General features: G+C 42.2%; 1 protein-coding gene across 1 annotated transcript in view; it reads right to left on the bottom strand.

The window, feature by feature from the left end:
• The window catches only part of lrp1bb (low density lipoprotein receptor-related protein 1Bb), a 293,597-nt gene that overhangs the window by 78,148 nt on the left and 190,735 nt on the right, over positions 1-24,714 (bottom strand). The window contains 11 exon segments of the mRNA XM_086219771.1: positions 785-989; positions 2,510-2,699; positions 7,553-7,924; positions 8,114-8,238; positions 9,325-9,476; positions 9,602-9,728; positions 15,234-15,363; positions 15,647-15,781; positions 19,376-19,507; positions 19,644-19,769; positions 19,882-20,022. Coding sequence (XP_086075897.1) covers positions 785-989; positions 2,510-2,699; positions 7,553-7,924; positions 8,114-8,238; positions 9,325-9,476; positions 9,602-9,728; positions 15,234-15,363; positions 15,647-15,781; positions 19,376-19,507; positions 19,644-19,769; positions 19,882-20,022 — 1,835 coding nt within the window.

Here is a 24,714-nt window from a genome sequence, read left to right as displayed (position 1 = left end):
CTTTCCTCCTCCTGGGTGAAGGAAACAAAGATCCAGGGAAACTTCAATTCCAATGAGGCCACTTGTGATGCGTTCAAGGACACGAAATCAGAACTGCTTGTTGAATCACAAGACTGCTGAGCAAGTCAGCTCACACAAACCTGACAGTTTCTTTATCGCCAGGCACACAACAGAGCCAAATATATTATATTCACACAAGCACGGAAAAGTCTAACATAATTACAACAATTATGTGATGTGTCTCAGAATGAAATGGTCCCTCCCCTCTAGTTTTTGCATGTCATTCCACACCATTGAGTCTCCAGACTCTTATACAGTGCGCAGCATATCATTTCACTGCGAGTCTTACTCTGTCAACATGGCCACATGAGTCATAACATTCTCATCCACAGGTCTGGTGTGCGCCGCCGGTTTCTCACCTCAAATGTCTTCAGAAACACACTAGTGCACCATATGGTTGTAAAATGAGCTCCTTTTTTGGAAAGATGAGGTGTTAAATGATACCTGGAAAAGTAAAAAAAAAAAAAAAAAGCAAACGTGGACATCTTATGACATGTCCATCAAAGAGGCGTGTTATTCATACCCAACCATGTTGCGTAAATCAGCCTTAAGTTTTTGTGCGTGTCTGCTGACAGAGTCAACAAACTAAACTGATAAGAAGTTAAGAATTGTTGGGAGGGAAATGCAAAGGTGCATTTCTCTTACTGAGACACATTGAAATCTATTCCCCAAACGGGCTTTGTGATCAACTCTGTAATAAAAGGACATCTAACGTTATACTCACGTATCTGCTGGATCCGTCAAAATCACACCGCTCAATCTTGCCGAGGCTTCCGTCTGAGAAGTAGAGCTTCTCTGCTCTGTGATCAATTGTCAGTCCATTGGGTGTCAGGATGTCAGAACTGATGATAATCATCATGTTCTTGCCCGCTAAGGTGGATCTCATGATGCTGGGTCTCTGCTCGTTCCAGTTGGTCCAAAACATCAGGCTAAAACACACGAAGACAGTCAGATTAATCAGTGAGCAGATGCTAATGGCTTCGTCTGGAAGTGCAGATGTCATCAACGACTTCCCCAAAGAAGCACCGCAGTCGTTCGCCACAGTGTTTCTGCAACCTCAAATAACCTCAGGAAAAAAAACAGAGCAATTGTTGTCTGAGAACGAATCAACAAGTGGGGAGGGGTGAGCAACATCTCACCCAAGGAACTCCGCCATGCTTAGAAAACAAGCTATAATGGATTGGAGGACTTTGTTTTTCTTTTCAGAATGAAATTGCTGGAGCTTCATGCAGTGGCATCAGTCAGATATCAAGATTATTCTTATGGCTGCCAAGACCTCTCTGTCCTGTCATCTGCTTCTCTTTTTATCCTGAAGGAATTCATCCCTGTTGCTCAGTTTTGACAAGATAAAAAGGATCAGCATCATAGATGGAGATTAAGTTCATTTATTCATATTCTACAGAGTGGCCATATCTAAGAATACGAAAAACACAAATAACAGCAGCAGAGGAAATAAATGAAAGTTTAATATCTCTGTTTTTACAAGGTGGGCAGTGCTCATCGACAGCATGCATAAACCACAAAAAAAAAAGGCCTGCAGAAAGTTTTATTTTCAGCTGTTCAGTCTTCATCTCACTGAATAAAGACAGAGAAGGAAGTCCACTCCAGTACTTAATAAGGGTTACGGTCAAGAGTCACAACCAGGGCCAGCTAATTAATCACTCGAGGTTGAATTCTAATTATGCGATAGTGTGGCTATAGTGGAATGGTATGGTGCCAAATTACTAACTCAGGATATAGTCGGAGGTCAAGACATTAATATCTCTTTTCAGTCTGCTCATTGTAACTTCTATTGTGAAAATGTTAAATCCAGCCCAGACGTAACTGGAATACTAACCTGCTTTTCTTTCTGAGTAATAGAAATCAACTTTTCTTGAACTGGCACATAAACTGTCAGATCAAGCGTTCACATGTATAATGTTTGCTGCTCCAGCCAAAGACACAAATCAGGACATGTACTTCTTGAATGTATTCTTTCCCAGATTCACATCTACATTTAAGATCTGTTCACACTAACAGTGCAATAAGGAAAGGGACATACTGCACATAGCATGCAAGTAAAAATAGGATAATATTTTTTGCAATGTCAATGTGAGCACCAGTTTATGGCTGTAATGTTAATAATATTAAAACATTTGAGTTACAGAGCATTTTTCTTGTTACTCAAAGATGCAATATATAAGTAAACCATGCACTGTTACACAGATAAAGCAGCTCTGATTTGCTGCTACTGTTGGATACAAGTTGTATTTAAACAGAAGTGACCTGATTGGCTGAATGGAAAGTTGTGTGCCAATGCAGATGGAGCAGTAACGACATACTGACAACTTAGTGCACATATGAGGGGTGCCATGCATGCTGGTGAAGGCACTACACATTACACACAGAGTAAATAAGCAGATAAAACATGCAGGTTGATGTCAGGGGGACCCTGAGCAGAGCCACTCACTTCTGACACTCATCCAGGGCCAGAGCATGCGGGTGGTCTTCCTCAGAAAGAGTAACCACAGCCTCCCGGCTCAGAGAACCCACTCGGTCCTGGTCAACAGTCTGTCTGGTGATGGTGGAGGTGGTGGAGCTGGTCCAGTAAAGGGTGTCCCAGGCTCGGTGGTAGGCCAGGCCCTCTACCGAACCCACATCTACCAAACACACAAAGGGAGTTTGGTTATTTTGGTCATTTGGACGCTAGCCAGAGCTATTCCTCCAGCAGCGAATAATCAGCATAATGAGTCTTTATTGGATCTGTTTGACAGAGGTGATGATTTATTTCATTGGAGCATGTAATATTTGTGTCAAATATCTGGGATATCATTGTCTCATTTATATGAATTACAGGTCTTAGATGAACATGGCCACGATAAACTCATTACTCATCTTCAATTGGTTTCCATTTAAGTTATCCAATCCTAATGGTTTGCCTACCTTCATTTGATGTATTAGTTTCATTATCCGATCAAAAATCACCGACTGCATGAATCTCCGTTTAGTATTTTCAACTGAGCTCACACATGGACCAGAATCATTAAAAAATGTGTTGCAGCTTTTATAAAGGAAAAATATATGGGACTAAATATAAAACGTGTTTATGTTGCCTTTGATTAATGACCCTCCATAGTTACATTGTTTAGTTATCTGCTAAATTCATCTGGGGACAACAAATTGCAAAGTTGCCTGTCGTGGATTTTCGTCCAAATCATTGACTTTGCTTGAAACAGATGGCAGACTCCACATTGGTCTCCTCGGTGATTCAGGGATGGAGCTTCATGCCTCCTGCTGGACAGCCAGCTATTTCATGATGTAATAACAACTGAGCAATTGCATATGTTTTCACTGGGAATCAATTTCCTAAACACAGAATATGAAAAGAGCTCTGCAGCCTTCAGCTTGTTGCAGGAACGGGATTGACAGGGAGGGAATCTCCACGTAGAGAAAATGAGAACGGAAGAGAGAAGATGGACATTTTCATTTCCCAGTGTTTACTGCTGATGTTTTGGCATTTTTGATAAAATACACACTGAACTTGACCCCTTTGCTATTTCAATGTGGCACAAGGGACTCCCTGTCAGAACCGCAATAATACAACTTTATTGTTATGGACTTGTCCATGAATATGATCCCCAGTGGATCACTGAGTATTTATGGAAATGTATGACTGAGGGGTTGGATCTATTATGTTTGATGGGAAGAAAGGCCAAAATTTAAAATGAAAAAATAGCTTTGAATCCTGTCGCAGAAGAGACTATTGACACTCAGCAAGAAGGGAAGAAAAAAGTCCAACTAAGTCTGATCAATATCTTTGACTATTTAACCTCACAATCAGAATTAGCTGTATTTACCATGTGGAGGTAAAAAAATGCTAACATACAGGACTAGAAAACCAAAAAGGTCTAACATGTACTTCATCAGAATAGAGATGCATAACATTTCCTATAAAAAAAGGTGTATTAATCCTCAACACCTCCCACATCCAGTTGTCAGGGTTGCGTCACGCTCAAAACAAGCGATCCACTATTCACAGCCACTTCTTTCGCAGATGTAGGCAGATCAGTCAGTCATGATTTATAGACGTATTAACGATAAATAAAGAGTGAATAAAGGAACACAGGATTAAAAGGGGGGAAAGTGTTTCTCATTTTATGGGACCTTTAATGTGGACGGTCTGACTTGTTGTGGACGTCACTTAAACAAGAACAGCACCTCCTGTGGACAAAAGCATACAACCATTTTACACCCTTGGACTGACACAACATCTGTGTGATTGTTAATGGTGTGTCCATAATCTTTAACTCTTTCTTTCTGCATGCATAATTCCACATGTGAATGTCGTGAAAACGAGGCCAAGTTGAGATAGTTTCCCTTTATCTAAAAAGTCATATACCATCCTCTAAAACACTGAAGACTCTATCTGAGTCAGCCCATCACTAATTAATAGTTGCAATAAAAGCCATCTGGCAGCTTGGAGTTCCCCACAAACTGTTGGCGGGGCAGGGGAATAATTAATGGGGGACATGGAGTTTAATTAGGGAAATACGCATGATTAACATCTTCACCTTTCCTCAATGACGGGATGCAGGCAGATGAGAAGAGGAGGCACTTGCTTTTAGCGTAGGGTCACATGATGGTCGAGCAAAAAAAGGAAAGTTCTGCTGCTAACAATAGTCTCATCAGAGAGGAAGTCTCCTTCGTTTGAAATTCTGACCTGATTCTCAAAACAACGCCCCCCCCTCAGGACGGAATAAACCAATCGAAGACAAACTATCCTGTCCACTTCCTTTGCTGTGCTCATACCCGTCTAAATGATAAAATATTCACAAGTCATGTTTCTGTTTGGGTCCTAGAGTGGACAATTTCAGACAAATGAAAACCAATGCGGTTATTTAAAAAAAAAAAAACTAAAGTAGCATCAAGAGAGCAAATATCACTACTATCAACTTGGCAAATATCACTATACAGTAGGGTTGATGGACACAGAACACAAATATAAAACCATCATAATACCACACCATCTCCTGGAGCTTAACCCTTATCTTTCAATTAAATTACAAGGCCTTCTTTGATCAGATGTTCCTAAATATTTCAGCAGAATCGGCCAACACGTGAAAATAGACCTTCACCATCGGGAATATGATCAACATGATTTCAAGAAACCTGTCCACAAAACCACCGTTACAGCCTGCTGATGGCTGTGGCTCCAGGACCCAGGATCCACGATCCACAAATAGATCCAGGTCACTTTCAAAAGGTAATTACTTGTAAATTGTAATATTACCCATTTAATTAAATAGCAATCATTAGTTTTTGAGATACTAACAAACAAGCAAACAGGCACACACTCCTATGCAGAGGAAATTGGTCAGAGACGGGAAGGAGGCTATTTCTCAGGAGGTGAATCCATGAAGTGTGTGAAAATGGTCAAAAGCTCATTGTTGTCAAATTGAGCTCAGGAATGTCTGGCAGAAACCATCTGGCCAAAGATGAGATCTTCTGCTCCGAACCCTCGCACCGGTTAAATGAGCAACACCCGCGTGTCATTTAAATGGCAGTCAAACGATGTCTTTGCAGCACTTTGAATTGTAAGTGCTTAAGAACAAATCCCCACAGACGGTGCTAACACTTGTTCATCTGCAGAAGATAATAAATAAGCGGCGAGCTCCAGCCATTAGATGGGCCGATAACAACTGCACTGACTAGAGAGGAGAAGATGGCTGTGGGGGTACGGATGGGGGCTGGGGGGGGGCTCAGTTACACTCTGGCAGTTTCCTAGTGTGGAAGGGTAGGTTGGGGGCTCGTGAAGGTGCTGAGCTTTGCTCCCAGTGGAAAGTCAACAGATTGGTAGAGGACCGTAGCTGAGCAGAACAGAGGCTTTAGCTGTTCATCTGACTCCAGTCATGCTCATCAAGACAAGACTGGCCGGGATTTAGCGACGGATCGTTCCCATCACTCAATCTGTGACAGCCAGGGAGCAAAAAGCTTTCAATCATCAGAATCACACCAGTGTTATTAAGTATTATACTGTCTTTTCGGGGAAGTAATTGCAAAGAAAACAAGCAGATGAAGCGGAAATGTTAGTCAGTGATACTACATTCTTAACAAGGTTGTCCCATATGATGTATTGTCTACAGATTCTCATTTACTGTATCTCATTTAGCTGCAAATGAGATTCCTAAAAAGATGTTCACGCCATTATAAATCCCCACCCCCCCGCCCCGTCTTGTTACTGGACATTGTGAATATACCAGGATTTCTTCTTGCAACTAAGCAGAAATAAAGATGTAACCCATTTAGACCCAAAAACACTTGGATTTTCAAAAAAAATAAACAAAAACAAACAAACATAACAGAAAGGTTCAATAAAAGCTGTCCTTCTAAGCTTCTGTAGCAGATAGAAACATGAAATAAAAACCAAAAAGATGACCAGCCTTTTCCCCTCTGTTCAGTAAATATATGTTTTTAATCGTTTAACAACACCTAAATGATTTAGACGGCTTGAGGAAAAAAATTGTATCAATCAAAAGGATTCTATCAGATTGTTTCTATACTGCTATAAAGATGTATTTTTTTATTGATGATATTGTATACATTTGCAACCACTGTGTTATAAATTGTTAGAAAATGCTTTATTGTGCTAGTCCGACTAAAACTGGACTCGTAACACATTCCCCCACAACTCCATTTCAGCGAAGAAAATACAAAATAACTTTATCATATTTTATTATTTCTGTTTGAAACCGGACCAGCAAGCCGAGGCAGCTACAGTGAACAATTTACTGTCTTTGAGTACATAAATCCTTTGACATTCAGTCTTCATGTGAAAATCTAATTTTAATGAAACATCGCAGCCTGTAGGTCACTCTTCCTCAGTGAGACAAAATAAATCAACTGGAGATCGAAGCAATAAGTTGGAGAGACGGACTGAACAGCTGTCCGACACCATTTGAAAAGAGTCAGATGGCGTCGGATGAAGGATGCCTCCGCCTGCAGCCTCCAAATGAACAAACAGGTGGGGATGATTTATGAATTTATGTTGCTTTTTAGCACCAATCGACAAGACAGCAGCCACTAAAGGCTGCTTAATTAGCATTTAGTCTGAGCCTGTTTTGTGAGAGACTTGTTGAAAATTATTGCAACAAGAACAGGCATAATATGGCCCAAATCCAAATGCCAGTTCCTATTTGTGCACGCTTTGAATTGTGCTCTGCAAATTACTTATTTACAGAGATGAATTCTGGAAGTCAGACCATTTAATTAGCAAAATAAAATGTTGAATACAACTTAAAAAAAAAAAAATCACAAAAAATGCAATAAGCAACCCTTGACTCGGCCAATCAACAACAGCAGGTTAACTTATTCAACGGCATTCCAGAGCAATAAATGTGAAGCTCCTTACAAGGGCTGGAGGCATGTTTGTGTGTGCAAAACCTGGCAGGCTTGTTATGAGTTACATCAAAAACAACCTAAAAATGTGGACACTGAGCAAATGAGACACACTTACTTTCTGCAATAATGGATCTTCCTGTCCAGTCGTCATTAATCACCTGGATATTTCCAAAGTGGACGTCACTGAAGAAGATGCGGTTGGCCCCTGCTGTCTTCTGACTGTAGTCAAAGGCCAGAGCTATTACATTCTTGAAAAGAGCAGGATTTTCAAAAGGCTGGACAGGTGAGTTGAGGTCATTCTCATCTGAAAGATGGATGCTTTTCAGCGTCGTTCTCTCCGAGTAGAGGAGGTACCCTTCGTAGCGCTCGCAGGCAAAGCCATCTTCTGCTAAGCGACCATGAGCACAGGAGCAGGTCCGGCGACCACTGCCCAGGTGGAAGCACAGCTGCAGGCAGCCTCCGTTGCCACGGGCGCAGGGGTTGGTACCTGTGGTATGACACACTCAAGTCATTAGTTTGCTGCAGTTTGTTACCTCGCAGTCATGTTCGATTGACTTTAAATTACAGAGGAAAATATCAGAGGCAGAGTAAAAACAAGGATATTATCAAACCCTTTCAATCGAACTGTCAGCGAAACAGTTGTGAATAAATAAAACTGCAAAGCTGAATCCTCGACCTTTCTCTCTGCCTCGATTGAAGACTGTCACATCCTTCAAATTGACCCCCAGGCCACTCCTCATGGTCACGGCCTCACTGGTGTCAGTCTTCAAGCCACGTCGGATTGATCCATTCGAGTAGGCCCTGAGGCACACCAGAGGAGGGGGGGGGGGGCAGTGTTTTTAGTTTCGGAGAAGAAAGGAACATAATCTCAAAATGGTGTTCACTGATGCCAGATGCACTTATTTACACAGATAATTCGATTTGACAGTGACAACAGAAAACACAAGACTGCAATTCTCAAGTATGGACACCATATCAAAATAGATCAAACTTTACAAAGAGGCCATATTGACGTATAATAAGGGTTGGTTAAAGCTTAGTTAACAGTTACCTAATGTCGAGTAGTCATTTGTACTAACTGATCACATGATAAATTTATGGGTTACAGCAAAGGAAGCACAGCGTGGTCGGGGGTCTATATGTTCTGTGGTTAGCAGTAATTTCCAGAGCTGACCACGAGGACCAGTGTGAGGTCAGATTGGGTCATGAGATAAAGGCTCAGCCGTTGCTTAACTAAAGCTGATTACAATCACTGTGTTTGTCCACCTGCGAGTGTTGAACTGTTGCTCTCTTCAGCAACAGTCTGCAGTACAAACATGTTTTGGAAGACAAATTTGAGTGTGAAAGTGGCAAATTATTTAGACTCAGTGGTGCAAGTGGCTCTCGACTTTGACGTCTTGGTTGACGAAATGCATGGATTCACTAAATCCGACTCCAACTCTCTCGCTCTGTCATCGGCAGGAGTAGCAGTGTACAAACCATTCTGCTCGCAGCCTTTCACTTTTCTGTGGCTCACATATTTTGACATTGGCAGGTCATATCAGCTTTCCCTAAGTAATGTTAATCCCGTGAGTACGTTTATGACAGGCACCATTTAAACATGGCTGTCAGGTTTGTGTTCCTCTGCTAGTCACGGACGTAAGGCACTCCACTATGCAACACAGTTGGAGTGTTTCAGGAGTTTCCAAAACTTACAACAGACTGATATGTCTCCTCACTGGTGGATTGCATCATTTATTTGCATGAAGTAGCTTGTGAAAAGACTCAAAATCAGCATGTATCCAAGACCTCACATGAAACCGTTGACAGGAAGGGTTAAAGTCAGGTTAGCATCACACCGTTTCCTGGCCTGTGTATGTGGGTTTGTTTGAGAAAATAACAAATTACCTGTCAGACCAGTAGATGTAAGGCCCAAACACAGCCACTGAGAACAGGTCTACATTGGCCACTGACAGTATAATCTCCCGGCTCTCTCCTGTCTCAAGGTTGATCCTCTCGATCTTATCTGTGCGAGCGTCACACCAGTATAATGTATTTTCCTGGAAGGTAATTTTGAAATGCATATTACACACGGAAAGCTGCAGTCATATCTGTTCCACAAAGGGGGAGGTGGGGAGGTACAGTGTGAATAAGGAAATGAGCTGGAGGACAAAATGAACTGCACCTCGTAGTCGATGGAAATTCCATTTGGCCACATAATGCCTGAGTTGACCAAGGTGACTTGGTCGGAACCATCCAGGCGGGAGCGGCCGATACAGGGGTTCTGGCCCCACTCGGTCCAGAATAGATACCTACACAACGTAGCAGACATGGAAATATTAGTTCAAACAATTTCTGAGATAATACCATTCAAAAACAACACTTTTCCAGCTGGAAGCACTGACATGTAAAGCCCTTGACTCAGATGACCAGAGGGTTAATAGGAACTGAATGGGAAAAAGACGGCAGAATTGCGAGCAGCAGCAGGCAGCTGTATGCTACCTTCCCAGCACCAGCAGAAGAAGTTACTGGGACAAGCTGGCAAAGGAAATCTATCACGCTAATGACCAAAAAAATATTTCTTGCTAAATGGAGTATGTGTAATTGATTTGCAATGTCATTCGTTTGACGTTTCTGCCCGTTAAAAGGAAGTTTTTTGTCGCCGCTGTCACAGATGTGCTTACTCATGGGGAATTGTAATTAATTGAACAAGTGTGGTTCTAGACCTGCTCTACTTCTTAAGTTTCATGAGATAACTTTTATTGTGACTTGGTGCTGTATAAATGACACTGACTTATAATTGACTTGACTAGTGGGAACAAAAATTGGGCCTCTTTCATTAAATGTTGTTCTCCATCAGTGCAGAACTTTTTTAAGCCCTCAATTTAGTCTTACAGAGGGGATGCAAAGCCTGATGGCTGTTTGTAACTCCTTGCTGCTGACATCTACTGTGTACCTCTTCTACCATAAAAGTCAATGAAAGCAATGATGGACAGTCCTAATTAGTTTAGTTCATTCCATTCTTCGGTTTCATGTGCTTGAATGTTAGAAGCATATCAACATTCAAAATTTCTTATATTGGAAACATTGTGGCGAATCGTGAATTTATGACTATAAATAATCTGTGTTCATGTTGAATGTTTATGCTTGTGTGCTGCTTTTGGAGGTTTCTCATGAATAACAACAGGAGTGTTGTGTGGAAACGTGCCGCAGCTTTTTCCACCCAACATTCCTCACACACCTTTTCATCCCATTAACATTGCTGGCTATTGTACAGGGTGTTTTTAAGGAGTGGGGCAAGAAGGTCAAGGGGGATCAGGGGAGAATAGGAGTGGAGGTGATGGAAAGGGCTGGGTTACTGGGGGTAAAAATCTCAAAGGTCAGGAGAGGGTCAAGAAAAAGGAGCACATAATTGTAACACAGTATCATGAAAACACAACAGCCCAGCGATAAATTCCCCCTTCATGAGGGTTATACTGTGCGGTTTTTGTTCAGTGTGTTTGGGAGAGGTGCTGATTGATTTTAAGAGTCATTCTAGAGGCTATAATGAGTGCTGGTCAACTATGCAGGGTTGTATTGAGAGGTGTTCCTCAACCTTTGTCAACCCTTATTCAGACAACTGCATACTGGCCTTTACTAGCTTGAGTTTCACAGTCTGACAAAATCATCTCTACACTAGTGATGCATCCTGATATGAAGGAGGTTTCCAGGCAGGAACAGAAAGAATTGGATCATTTTCTTATCCAGCTAATGTGTTTCTGGTAGAAATGTAAGGCGAGTCTCCACTTGATTATGTCATTCAAATGGACTGTGACATCACAGTTCAGTAAACATTTACACAGAAAGCTTCAAAGAATCACTGGCTGGCTCCTGAAAACAGTCATGTTTAGAACAACATGAACACTCTTCTCTTCTATGACAATTAAAGCTTGAAGATGACTAACCAAAACAATGATTGCAACACCAGGAGGGAGTGTGTGTGTGTGCGTGCGTGCGTGTGTGTGTGTGCGCACGTGCACGCGCGTGTGTTTAAAACAATTTCATTAAAATATATATACACAAGGTAAATAAATCCCAAACATTTATTTATCAGCTGCAGGGACAGGAGGAGCCTGTGTGCATGCAGGTGAGTCTGATGCAGCACCAGCTGGGCTTGACTGTCTGTGGGTCACACTGTGATTGGACAGCATCTTGAGACGACTACAGAGTCGGCCAGAGAACAAGGTCGGAATTTGGATGTTGGTGATGCAGGCAGAGAGATGATGCCAATGACGACATGAAAGAGATCTCGGAGATCAAAGACATAAGTCAGACAGGGTTTGTCAGCTTATGAGTTTGGAATTTATTTCAGAAAATAATGATGTCAGAGAGGACATCAGTACATATGAGAATCCTTTTGGTTTCAATGTTCTCACACTTGTACATCCAGTGACAGACAACAACCTGAGAGAGAGAGAGTTTGAAAGACAAATTGTGACCTGACCAAGTCGATAAGACGCTTGATACAGATGGAGATGGTTGCAGAAAACCAGGAGCTGATATCCCTCAAGATGGCATTTCAGAAGCTTCAGGAAGAAATGCAGGAGCTGAGAGCTAAAGTCTTGAACCAGGAGGGAAAAAAACTATCTCTACAACTCAAACTGACGTCTGATGAGGTTATCCGGAAAAAGGAGGAAATGATGGTGCCCTACCTGGAGGAAGACCTCCAACAGAGAGACCTGGCTGTGGATGGGGACAGGACAAAAGTCAAGCACCTGGAGGGCCACATGCAGACTGTGCTTGAGGAGACTTGGACCAAGCTGCAACAAATAGACCAGGCTGTGGGTGAGCTCAGGACCAATACCAGTGAGCTGCAGACTGAGATGGAACTGAAGGACCTGGCCTTGGATGAGGCCAGGACCAATACCAGGCAGCTGCAGACTGAGCTGGAAATGAAGGATTTGGCTTTGGATGAGGCCAGGACCAATATCTGGCAGCTGCAGACTGAGCTGGAATGTGAGGACCTGGCTTTGGATGAGGCCAGGACCAATACCAGGCAGCTGCAGACTGAGCTGGAAATGAAGGACTTGGCTTTGGATGAGGCCAGGACCAATATCTGGCAGCTGGAGACTGAGCTGGAATGCGAGAACTTTGTTTTGGATGAGGCCAGGACCAATACCAGGCAGCTGCAGACTGAGCTGGAATGCAATGACCTGGCCTTGGATGAGGCCAGGACCAAGATCTGGCAGCTGGAGACTGAGCTGGAATGCAATGACCTGGCTTTGGATGAGGACACGCCAAATATCAAGCAGATGCAGACTGAGCTGGAATGCAAAGACCTGGCTGTGGCTGAGGCCAGGACCAAGATCAGGCAGCTGCAGACTGAGCTGGAACTGAAGGACTTGGCTCTGGATGAGGCCAGGACCAATATCTGGCAGCTGCAGACTGAGCTGGAATGCGAGGACCTGGCTCTGGATGAGGCCAGGACCAATACCAGGCAGCTGCAGACTGAGCTGGAAATGAAGGACCTGGCTTTGGATGAGGCCAGGACCAATATCAGGCAGCTGCAGACTGAGCTGCAATGCAATAACCTGGCTTTGGATGAGGCCAGGACCAAGATCTGGCAGCTGGAGACTGAGCTGGAATGCAATGGCCTGGCTTTGGATGAGGCCAGGACCAATATCTGGCAGCTGGACACTGAGCTAGAATGCGAGGACCTGGCTTTGGATGAGGCCAGGAGCAATATCAAGCAGATGCAGATTGAGCTGGATTGCAAGGACCTGGCTTTGGATGAGGCCATGACCAATGCCAGTCAGCTGCAGACTGAGCTGGAATGCGAGGACCTGGCTTTAGATGAGGCCAGGACCAATATTAAGCAGCTGCAGACTGAGCTGGAATGCAATGACCTGGCTTTGGATGAGGCCAGGACCAAGATCTGGCAGCTGCAGACTGAGCTGGAATGCAATGACCTGGAATTGGATGAGGCCACGACCAATATCTGGCAGCTGCAGACTGAGCTGGAATGTAAGGACCTGGCTTTGGATGAGGCCAGGACCAATACCAGTCAGCTGCAGACTGAGCTGGAATGCGAGGACCTGGATTTGGATGAGGCCAGGACCAATATCAAGCAGCTGCAGACTGAGCTGGAATGCAATGACCTGGTTGTGGCTGAGGCTGGGACCTATATCAAGCAGCTGCAGACTAAGCTGGAATGCAGTGACCTGGCTTTGGATGAGGCCAGGACCAAGATCTGGCAGCTGCAGACTGAGCTGGAACTGAAGGACCTGGCTGTGGATGAGGCCAGGACAAAGGTCAAGCACCTGGAGGGCCACCTGCAGACTGTTCTTGTGGAGGCTCGGACCAAGCTGCATCGAATGGACCAGGCTGTGGGTGAGCTCTGGACCAATATGTTGCAGCTACAGAATGAGCTGGAATGCAATGACCTGGCTTTGGATGAGGCCAGGACCAATGTCAGGCAGCTGCAGACTGAGCTCCAACAGAGAGACCCGGCTGTGGATGAGGCCAGGTCAGGAATCATGGAACTACAAGAACACCAGATGTTGGAAGATGAAGCTCAGGAAGAGCTGGGCACAGCAAGAACAGCCCATCAATACCTGGAAATGAGGGCAGAGCCGGAGCACATCATAGTCACCGAGAGCAACGATCCGGGGTCCTCAATTGAAAGGATCAACCAGAAAAATGAGACAAAGAAGAAGAAGAAGAGAAATTGGCTGTGGAGACTTTTCAGACGAGGCTTCAAATGACCACTGAATCACAAGCTGTTTCATTTATTGTTCATTGGACAGAAAATTTTTAATAAAACAAAAACTGTTGAATCATTGAAGAGTCTGTGTATTTGCTTCATATTATTGCTGTTTGTTTTTGAAATAAAAAATAAAACAACAGTACATTATCAGTGTGTGTGTGTGTGTGTGTGTGTGTGTGTGTGTGTGTGTGTGTGTGTGTGTGTGTGTATGCATTAACATGTGTGTGCCCATGTGTGATGGTGTTGTTGCCTACTGGACCCCTGGAAAGCTTCACAGGGACCAAAGACCAGTCTTAATGCAGCAAAACAAGGTGGGCGTTCTTGTTAAAGGTGAGAGCTGAGTTTAGTTAAATTTAGGATTAGGATTGGGGCTTGTGCTCATAAAGACAGCAAACCTTAGAGAGAGAGAGAGTGTGTGTGTGTGTGTGTGTGTGTGTGTGTGTGTGTGTGTGTGTGTGCGTGCGTGCGTGCGTGCGTGCGTGTGTGTGTGTCAGGCTGGCAGCTGTAGCTCTGTTTACTGTAGTTCTGTTCTGTTACCAATTTTAATTTATACTGTGTTCGTCTACCCAGGCACTTCATATATGATGGCTGTTTTTTTTTGTTCTATTTACACCATTGTTAAACAAATACCATGTGTTTTGCGAGCCTAGCAAGTTGAAAATAAACATTTTCTCCCAGATCATTTCATGGTTTAACAGAAGCAGATACAGCTAATCATGTCCTGTTACACCCTTATTGAACACATCTTTGTGTGTAGGAATTTCAAATATTGCTTTATAACATCATTTTAATTTCATACACCAATAACTATAGAGGAGCCACTGACGATATCAAATTGGTACAGTTTATACATCTATTTCCGTTTGTGATCAGCACTCGATCTCTACGAGAGCAATAAGATCAGTTATATCTTATTGCTGTATTTCAAGATTTATTTCTCCCACTCTCATACCAATGTTGTTGTCATGTATGTACCTGGCTAAGTTACATTAAAATGAAAAAAACAAACAAAACAAAAACAGTTGATATCAGGAAAACAAATATCAAATACAAAAAAGAATAGATTGCTTACCCCTTCTGTGGGTGGACAGCGATGCCTCTAGGCTGATCTAGTCCTTCAGATATCACCACGGAACGATAAGCACCATTCAAACGGGAGATTTCTATTAGATTGAAACCGTGGTCTGTCCAGTAAAGGTTCCCTGTGTTGAAATAAACCCATAAAATTGTTTGTAAATACAACAGAAGTTTATTGTTTATGGGAAAGCGACGCAATAACACAGACGGCACACTAAAACTCATGTTTCACTTGTCTCATGAATGATTTTATGTAGAGATAACGTTCTGTGTGCCTTCCACACTAAAACAAAGACGTCATTCAATAACTATAAGCAGGGCACATAAAGTGAGAATTTTTCAGTCGGTAAAAAGCAACATGACAGTGAAGGGTAATAGACTTGGGCCCAGGGGAGCGACAGCACGAACCAGCGATCCAGTCGACAGCGATGCCTTCAACCCTGCTGATGCCAGTAGTGATGATGTCTTCTCTCCACGTCTGATCACGTTTGGCTCGAGATATTCGATTCAGGCCCATGTCTGTCCAGTACACAGTGTCATTTCCTGCAAAATACAGTTAATGACGAGACAAAATGGGATGATGAATGTGGCTGCCACCCAATGTGTTTGTGCCCTCAAACAAAGCAGCTCATGAAAACCACATTTTACTGCAGCACGGCCCATTTCACCAAATGTTGTGTGGGACTATAAAGTATGACAGCAGAAATCCCCACACAGATCATCCAGCGCTCTTTGTTGACATACAGTGTTTGAGTAGGCAAGGCAGTTGTCAGCCAAATTTTACAGGGCAGTAAATTGCTTCATGCAGACTGCGGTGTTGGTAAAACTGTTATGGACCCGTTTTACAGCCCTGTTACATAAGGATAAGAAATGTGATTTACTTCCGCTGCACCGCCTTCAGTTCTTGTTAATTTGGTTCTGTTTAGGTTCATGGTTGGTAAGGTGGAGTTCCTGCTGGGTTCACACTCCTTTAGCATGTATCTCACACATGATAGAATAGAGCTGCAGGGGCTTTTATCTGTTTGCTCTACCAGCCCAGCTTTAATAATGACATGCAAAAGATATGTATGAGCTATCAACCACCGTTCTTCCATAAGAAGCCTCCTGAATTTGCAGGCTCCTCTGTGCAGTCAAGAGACGGATCTAAATGACTATTTTGCACTACATTTTTGCAACTGTCTCATATTGGATGTCTTATTTTGTCATTTTGAGGTGCTTTTTGAGTCACTCATTCAGTACTCTTACAAATGTGAGCCCTTCTGTTGACAAAGAATTTAAAGGGTTTTTCGTCATTTTTCTTCAAAATCGCCAAACGAAGGACCTCTGGAATGCAGAATATGATCTACGCCACCTCCAGGAGCTAAATGTTTAGTTTTCTGATCAAAATACATCCCCGAAATGAATTTCACCAAAGTATATTGCTAAAAAATGTTGAGAGAGCTTTATATCAAAAATACATCTCTTGGATCATAGAATATGATCAAAATTATTTCCAGAAGCCTGAACATTATTATCTTTTTTTTTTAATCAGGAATGTGATCAAAATCTATGACATGTACAAAAAAATACTGCTTTTGTATCCTGCCAGTGGCCTTGAACAGTCGTCAGGATCCAGGTTGTACACGTTGATCCAGATCTCCTTCTAAAGTTAATGGTCCTTGTAATATCAATAATATCTATTTATGTAAGACAATCCCCTGACAGATGGAATTACCCAAACATGCTATTTTATTTGCTGTGAATTCACAGCTTTTCTTAAAAGAAATGCTGTGAATGATTTTGTGTCCTTCGTTCAATTACAATTTCTTTCACACAGTCATGATGAAGCGGTGGCACCTCATCGCATATATGGAGCTCTACAGGCCTAAAGTATATTCATAGCATTTGTCTGTGCAACAGATCTATCATTTTTTTATCATACAGAATATGTAGAAGGAAGCAGGGATTTAACAAATGACAGCACAAGCTATGAGGTTCATGTTCTGCAGTGCACGTTGCAGTACCTTCATTTGATACAATATCTGGGGAATTGCTTTGTATCACGTTTGTTTCGCAGGCTTGAGAGGAAATAGCTTTCTGTTATTCATAGTCAGGTTTCTCCTGTAATGCGGAGTGATTACCCCTTCATCTATGCTGCATTCCATAAGCCCATAGACCATCATTCAAAGCTCTGAGTCAAGTAGAACGCAGAGCTTTTAACAGTGAGTAGGAAGCCTACACATTCCATGCACCTATAGAATTCCCCTGCTGGGAAGAATACGGAAGTCTTCTTTTTATTTGTTTGTTTTTGCATGCTTTAATCATCCGTGTTTACAAATTGTGAAGAAATGTCAAGTGTGGAATGTTACATTAGGCATTTGAACCATTTTCAACCAAACTGGCTGGGCCTGTTCTACCATCTCCAAGCCTGCAATCCAAATTAAAGAGGAAAAGTTGAAATAAAAATGAAAGGAAAGAAAAATCACACGTTTGAACTTTCCCATCAATCTTTGCTACAAGAACTAAAAGCACTGATGCAGTAACCATCATCGTTTTTTGTTTTTTTTTGTCCGACTGCATCAGTAAAAGACAGATAGACACATAAGATTTTCATAATAATCAGGATTATTTTTATGGTTCTTTTTAAAATCTGAAAAATAATGTGCAGCATAAATGTCTTGCAAGTTGCTGTGTGGACTGATAAAGACATGATGACATTGTTTCCCCTGTGATATCTCTGCAACACTTTGAGGGCAATCCTCAAATGTCTACTGGGAATCAAAGATGAACTGAAAAGATTTTTGGTGGTCAAAGGTCAAAGGGCAAGGCCAGTGTCTCAAACTTCTGCTGGGACTCAAGGATGTCCGGAAAAATGTTGCTGGTCAAATCTCAACACACATTTAGTTCAGGTCGGATTATCGTTTATTATAATAAACTCCAGGATTATATAGTGTTGCTCTGTCCCAAAGTCCTTGTCTCACCGACACCTGGAGGGCTCGTCTCACTCATGCAGTCCCTCTGTGCTGGTCTCCTCAGATTAAATCAAGCCAGTAATAGGGTGGTACACTGGTCTACATTATTGTCTAACACCTTGTCGTTTGCTCCAAACAACAAACTTCATGACTTTAACTGCCTTGAATATGATGAGAATCTGTTTTATATTCTCAATGCTTTACTCTTCATCTCAAAACAAACAGGCTGCTATATAATTCCGATGAGACATTTTGAGTTAATTTAGAGGGAGATTGAATTCAAGGTTTGCATAATGCATTTCATTTCATTTGCTTAGAGCATCTGAGTACTTAATAGCCTTAACTTGAGCAAATGAGTTAAAAAAAAGGTCCATTGCCAATGTTATAGTAGCCTACTAGATAATAAAGCCCCTACAAAACAGGAGTCTGGCCTTCACTGGTTATGTGTATACATGAAGCCTTGTAGAGTGGGTTTAGCCCATTTTTAGTAGAATATTGAGGTATTTAAAACATTTTATGCATGTAAGTTAACAACACATCAGGGTCACCCCAGGGCCGTCCCACTTTAAAATTCAACCCATGATGTTGTATAATAAAGCTCCCAACTTGTCAAATAATAAAGCTTCCTCGCTCTTCACGCCTCTCACACAGATGCACAAGGCACCTTTTGGCTTCTATATAAGACGCAGCCGGCTTTCAGCTAACCTCATTTAACCCACACGCATCGATGTCGGATGCATTTGGCTTTTCACATCAAAGTGAGCAGGTTTGCATAAGAAGGCAGGTAGGGATGGTGGACGATTCCCACAAACACTGGACTGGAGCAGAAGACTGGTGTTTGCAAGATTTATCTTCACCACTGACAGCTGATCATTTGCAATCAGTCAACACAGTTAAACACGACCACAGACAGTTTCCAAAGTCGTTTTTTTATCGCTTTTTTCATCCTAACTAATGTTATCTTTAGCAAGTCTCACAAATAGTTTGTTTGTTCTGGTCCAAATTAGCTGACGTGTAAACTTGACAGGCTTTCGGTTTGTTCTCACACAGAGAAAATGTGCCAGAAAACCACGAGAGAATGTTCACCCTACTTATTTATCAGTGTGTGTGTGTGTGTGTGTGTGTGTGTGAGAGATGTCCAGCTGGTCCTCTGCACTCATTATCATTCTGTGGTTTAAAGTATTACCTGCGTGAAAGTCAACTCCCACAGCAAACAGTGTTCCTGTGATGGGCATGAGGGCTTCCGTGTTGTCATTGGGGTCGAGTGAAATTCCTCGGATTCCATCGTGGATGGAATACATCAGAAAGGAATCGACACCTTAAACAGCGAGTTAAAATATTAGCTCACGAATGGCCTTCGACCAACAGTATTAACAGATTTATCACACAAAGATGTACACTGGAGTCAAAGAAGAAAAATCCAGCACATTCTCAACTATATTTAGAACATGTACCCTCACAAGAGACACGGTCGCTCCGCAGGTTATAGCCGACGGTGCAGGAGCAGCTGCGGGTGTTCTCAGAAGTGGGGAAGCAGAGCTGTGAGCATCCTCCGTTATTTATTTGGCAGAGGTTTCTTCCTGAATGTTAAGCACAACCAAGAGATAGAAAATAATGTACAATAAATGGATATGCCTAGTCTGTCTGGTCCTTCATCTGCAGGCATGTGTTGGTATGGTGGAGCGTGCTTACCTTTCTGACCCTCCCTGTCGTACACCTTCATGTGAACCACCCCACTAGTTTTGTTCCTCAGAACTACAGGGTTCCGTCCATCCCTCTTGGTCACCGATCCCAGCTGGGCTGATTCCTCATCTGCCCACCAGAGTTTTCCACCTGTAAGCACCAATGTCATTACCTCAACAAACATGGCCACAGGTAAAACTGCAAAATTGCATTTTTCACAATGTAATTCGGCATGTTTTTGACCTGTTGGTGAAGTCATATAGATTCATAAGCGCTACATTTCAATCAAATATCCCACTTGATCACCAATTTCAAGTGTAAATAGCAGGTCACACTTGTCACACTAGACCCCAGAATAGCAGATTCTCTGTTCTACCCACGTGCAGTTATGATGCCTTCCTGCATCCTGCAGCCATAAACCATTGGTACTAAACTTCGGAGAAGATTTTCACACAACAAAGACATTATGAAATCAGAATTTCACTGGCTCATCTATCGGTAAATCAGGGAAAACAATCACATTTACAAATAATTCAGATTATAATATAATTTGGGTATGTCTCTGTCTACAAGAGATTAGCTGCAGTGCAAGTGCCCTCATTCTTGCATCTGCTGTGAGCATAAAAGATGAGTGTGTCTTTTTAAAGAGGCATCACAGTGGGCTGCCGACCCCGGCACCAGCAGCCACCACGACAGTATCCTCCAGCCCCATCTCTGCCCTCAGCAGACAGCACCGATGCACCGTCCAAGCACTCTGCCACAAACCCCACAGCCGTGACAGCAGCTATCAATTTTGAAACCCCACTGAAGTGTATCGGAGTCAGGTGACCCCATCACATCAGAGTAGACGCTGAAAATGGCACAGAGGGGACCATCATTCTAGTTCTATATGGAGGTGTCTCATCAAAATACATTCATACATTTTCCTCTCAACTGCCAAAAATAGGCCAGATCACTAATCCAGAACATGATCCTTCCCATCCACAGGATCGCTCTGATTAAAATACAGACTTTCGTCCATACGTGCGCCATTCACTGAAATATCAGTCGTTATAATGAAAATGCATCTTCAAAACCACAAATCTGGAATATCATCAGGATAGCATCCAGATGACAAAACCTTCTTCAAAGTTCATATGACGTGTCCAGAAAACTACAGCCAATAGCTGCCACTGGCTGACATGGATCCAGGATCTCCAATTTGATCCAGATCACCTGGTTTTGTTACTTGTAACATCATTTATCAATATTTCTCTGCAAAATTTATCCAAATCTGGATCAGGTAGTTGACAGATTCATATATAGAGAGGTAAAATAATCCTGAAGAGTCATGTTTCTCGACAAATTTAAAAATATTTTTGAAGCATATCAACTCCCCACAGAAGGGCTGCCCTTTGCTCTGACACAGCTTCTTTTGATGCCTGAATATTTACAGTTTTGAAACTACTCAGCCACTCAGGGATGCATCTTTCCAGGTATAGAAGTGCTAGTGTCATGCAGTTTATTTCCCTCAAACAAAATTACTTAAGACATGTCTTGAATTTGTGTAATATTCTATATGTATATTGAACATGTCGGGCTTCACACTCCCTTGAAGGTAAGATGGAGCTTCATCCTCTTTGCCTGCATCCTAAGGCACACACAGAAACAATTCCTTCTTGCATTAATAGCTCCAGGTGCAGTGTCATCTGTTAAGAAATCACATAAAAAGCCTGTGACTGAGAATGACAGTCGACACAAAGCTTACAAAACACTTGACCCTGGAGGGCATGCTAGCCTAGATTAGCTTTGCACCCTATGTTAATTTGATGCCGTGGGGCCCGTTGGCCAGCTGTGATTGCTCGCCTGTGGCACATCGTATTCAATTTCTACCTTGGCTGCTGGTTGGATTTCAGGCAAGTTGAGGCTGATGGATGACCCAGGTTCCAAAGGGAAGCCCTCACCTATCTCTCAAGCCAATCCAATTATTACAGAGCTGTAGGACCCAAGTGAATTGACCTTGTGTCAACAGCAGTGCCTTCATTACATCTTTTCACAATCAGCTTGACAAATCCCCAAAAACAAACACACATTTTTATTTTTTTTTCTCAAAAAGAAGGAAATATGAGCAATATTGTAGGTTCCATTTGTCACGCTGCTTCACAGCTCACTGAAGCTGGCTGCCGAGGTAGGAATTTTACAGGTCAGTTGTGAATCGTCGAAATGTTTACAGGAGGTGATATTTAATTCAGCAGCAATCAGAGAAGAAAAATTACTGTCTAATTTGTCCAAACGTTTTCATGGTGTGTCTGCGTCTGTCTCCCGCTGTGAGGAAGCTTCACATCCTAATAAGCTTTCATTGTCTTACACATGATACTGTTTCTGAGGAAACCGCTTAAGTGCTTCAAACAACTTACTGATGGAGATACCACATGCCTGAAGAGAGATGTTGGAAAAATGCACTTTCATCTTTGTTGACTCTTGATTGGTTCTTTAGAATTAGCTTCAAAGAAATGTAACGGTAAAAATACTGTAGAAATCCTAACAAGCCATGCCCATGCACAAGTTCTGTTGTTGTTGATGTGCAATGTGACAAAAGGCAAATTAGTTGTTTTGTTTTTTGTAATTATTAGTTATTTCATACCATGCTTCAATTTCCACCACCTTTGTTACGCTTACGCGGATGAAGAAAATCAATTCATTCCTACCCAATATAAAGTCAGCGATATCCTATTTAAGATCGAAAAAAATACTTCCAGTTGCATCAACCCAAGAGAAAAATCCACTAGATCGCTATCTCCTAAATAGAATAATTCATAACATCGCTACAAATGTACTGTTGAAGTGGCTGAAATAATAAAGTCGTTCATTCTTGCACTCAAAACAATACCCTCAACATAATAAAATGTCATTAACTGTGATTGATGGAGACTTGCAGACACCATTTCACTGTTTTGCTGTACATGCTACCATGCTGGAACCACACCATTACAGTGTGTCGCCTTGTGTTCCATCTCCCATTTGTGACATGCAATAATGAAGCCTCCATCCTCCATGCCAGAAACAGCCTCCACTGTGCCAACTGTGAGAAGTGCCCATGAAAATGAATTAAAAAAAAGATGTGGCAGAAAGTAGCGGGATGCTAAGAGCTACATAGAGAGCTAACAAAACAGCGGAGTTGTGCAAGTGTTCGGTTACTTTGTTTCTCTGTATTAATGCTGACAGATACGCAGGAAATGATGAATTATAACATGCTGGAATAACAAAAACTATCACTGTGACAACAGTCTTAATTGCATTTTTTCCTCCCTTAAAAACATTCATTTTTGTCCAAAAAAGATGAACACACACACACACACACACACACACACACACACACACACACACACTTAAAAAACCCAACGCCAACTACATGTTCACTGATTGCTCCCTTCTCATTACAGCCTTGGCAAGCAAAATACTTTCACATAGCTCAGTGGCAAAATTCCCAATTGACAAGATTGCAGCAATGTGGAAGTGAGATTATTAGAAATTACAATTCTACTCTGTGGCAGAAAAACTGAATGAATAAATAAAAGAGATGGATGTGATGCATCTGTCACCAGTCTGTACAGGGTTTCTGCTGGAGGGCTGCAGGACGACATTGTTACAAGGCATGTAGCACTGACATAAACAATCATTATTTTTCTGGGGCACACATTTTGTTAAAACAACACCCAAAAGGTGTATTTTGTGTCTCATGTACTCACAAATAGAATTCTTGAAATCAGGGACATATTTTTTCCCGCCTTCTAACGTCTTTGTGACTCCAGAATTCAGAAAGCGCAAGCTATGTATGTCTAGCTTGAAGCTAATGGCCCCTCATAGCCACCATCTACTAACAACAGCAAAACTGTCTAAAAATGTCAGTTTACCAACTCTAAACTGCATCACCCTGCGTAATCCACATCTTTACCCAGCTGTATGCTCGGGATGACCGAGCATGATTCGGTTTATCTGAGTGTACCAGCTTGTCACAATAGATGCTACTGTGAATGAGCACCAAGAGTTTTTACAGACATTTTTGGGGTAGCTTTGCTGTTGTTTTTTTACTGTAGCTGTGGTTAGCTAGAACGTTAGCATCAAGCTAAATACACCTGCCTCGTTTTTTTTCTGCATCCTGGAGTCACCAATATGTGATAGAGCAGGGGAAAACACTTTTGAGAGCACATATCTGAGTACTTGAAAGGCAAAATAATTGTTTTATGTGAAGTACTGCTTTAATACTTATTCATGGATGATAAAAGCCTCCAAAACAGATGATAACATCCTCAGCCTGGTAGGATTATTAGGCCCTGACTATTCAGTAGATGTGTGATATTGTCTATTCAACAGCTTGATACCAGTCAAACCAGGTGGCAGAGATTAGAGGAAACGAGGGCAAACCTCCCCCAAATAAAGTCCTGCAGCTAAATTTGCTGACAGTAATTAAGGCAAAGTACCTGTTTGGTTGCTACAGCAACAATTAGAGGATGTCTGAGGGCTTTATTCACTTGATGGTGACAACAAAGGTAGCAGCTTGGAGAGTCAAACCATGCCAGCAACAGACTTTAGCTAAGTGTGCAACACATCCAGGCCATGTTGACTCTCATTTGAGGAGATTTCTAAACTGACTTACAAGTTGATGGATGATGTGACACACTGGATTGAGCAACGATACCAAAAATCAACATATAATGAACATCCTCCTCCATTTTCATTAGGCTACCGACGGGCTGAGAAAATCTATCATCAATCACTGCTTCACTGTGGTTTAATTATCTAAGTCCCTGGCTACTTTACACAAAGTGAGGCACAACATTTGTGAGGGCTGGCTGAATGGCT

This window comes from Aulostomus chinensis, chromosome 12, assembly GCF_037954235.1.
Source record: "Aulostomus chinensis isolate RoL2024-O1b breed Wild chromosome 12, RoL_Achi_v1.0, whole genome shotgun sequence".
NCBI classification, from domain to species: Eukaryota; Metazoa; Chordata; class Actinopteri; order Syngnathiformes; family Aulostomidae; genus Aulostomus; species Aulostomus chinensis.
This window is presented reverse-complemented; position numbering and strand designations above follow the sequence as displayed.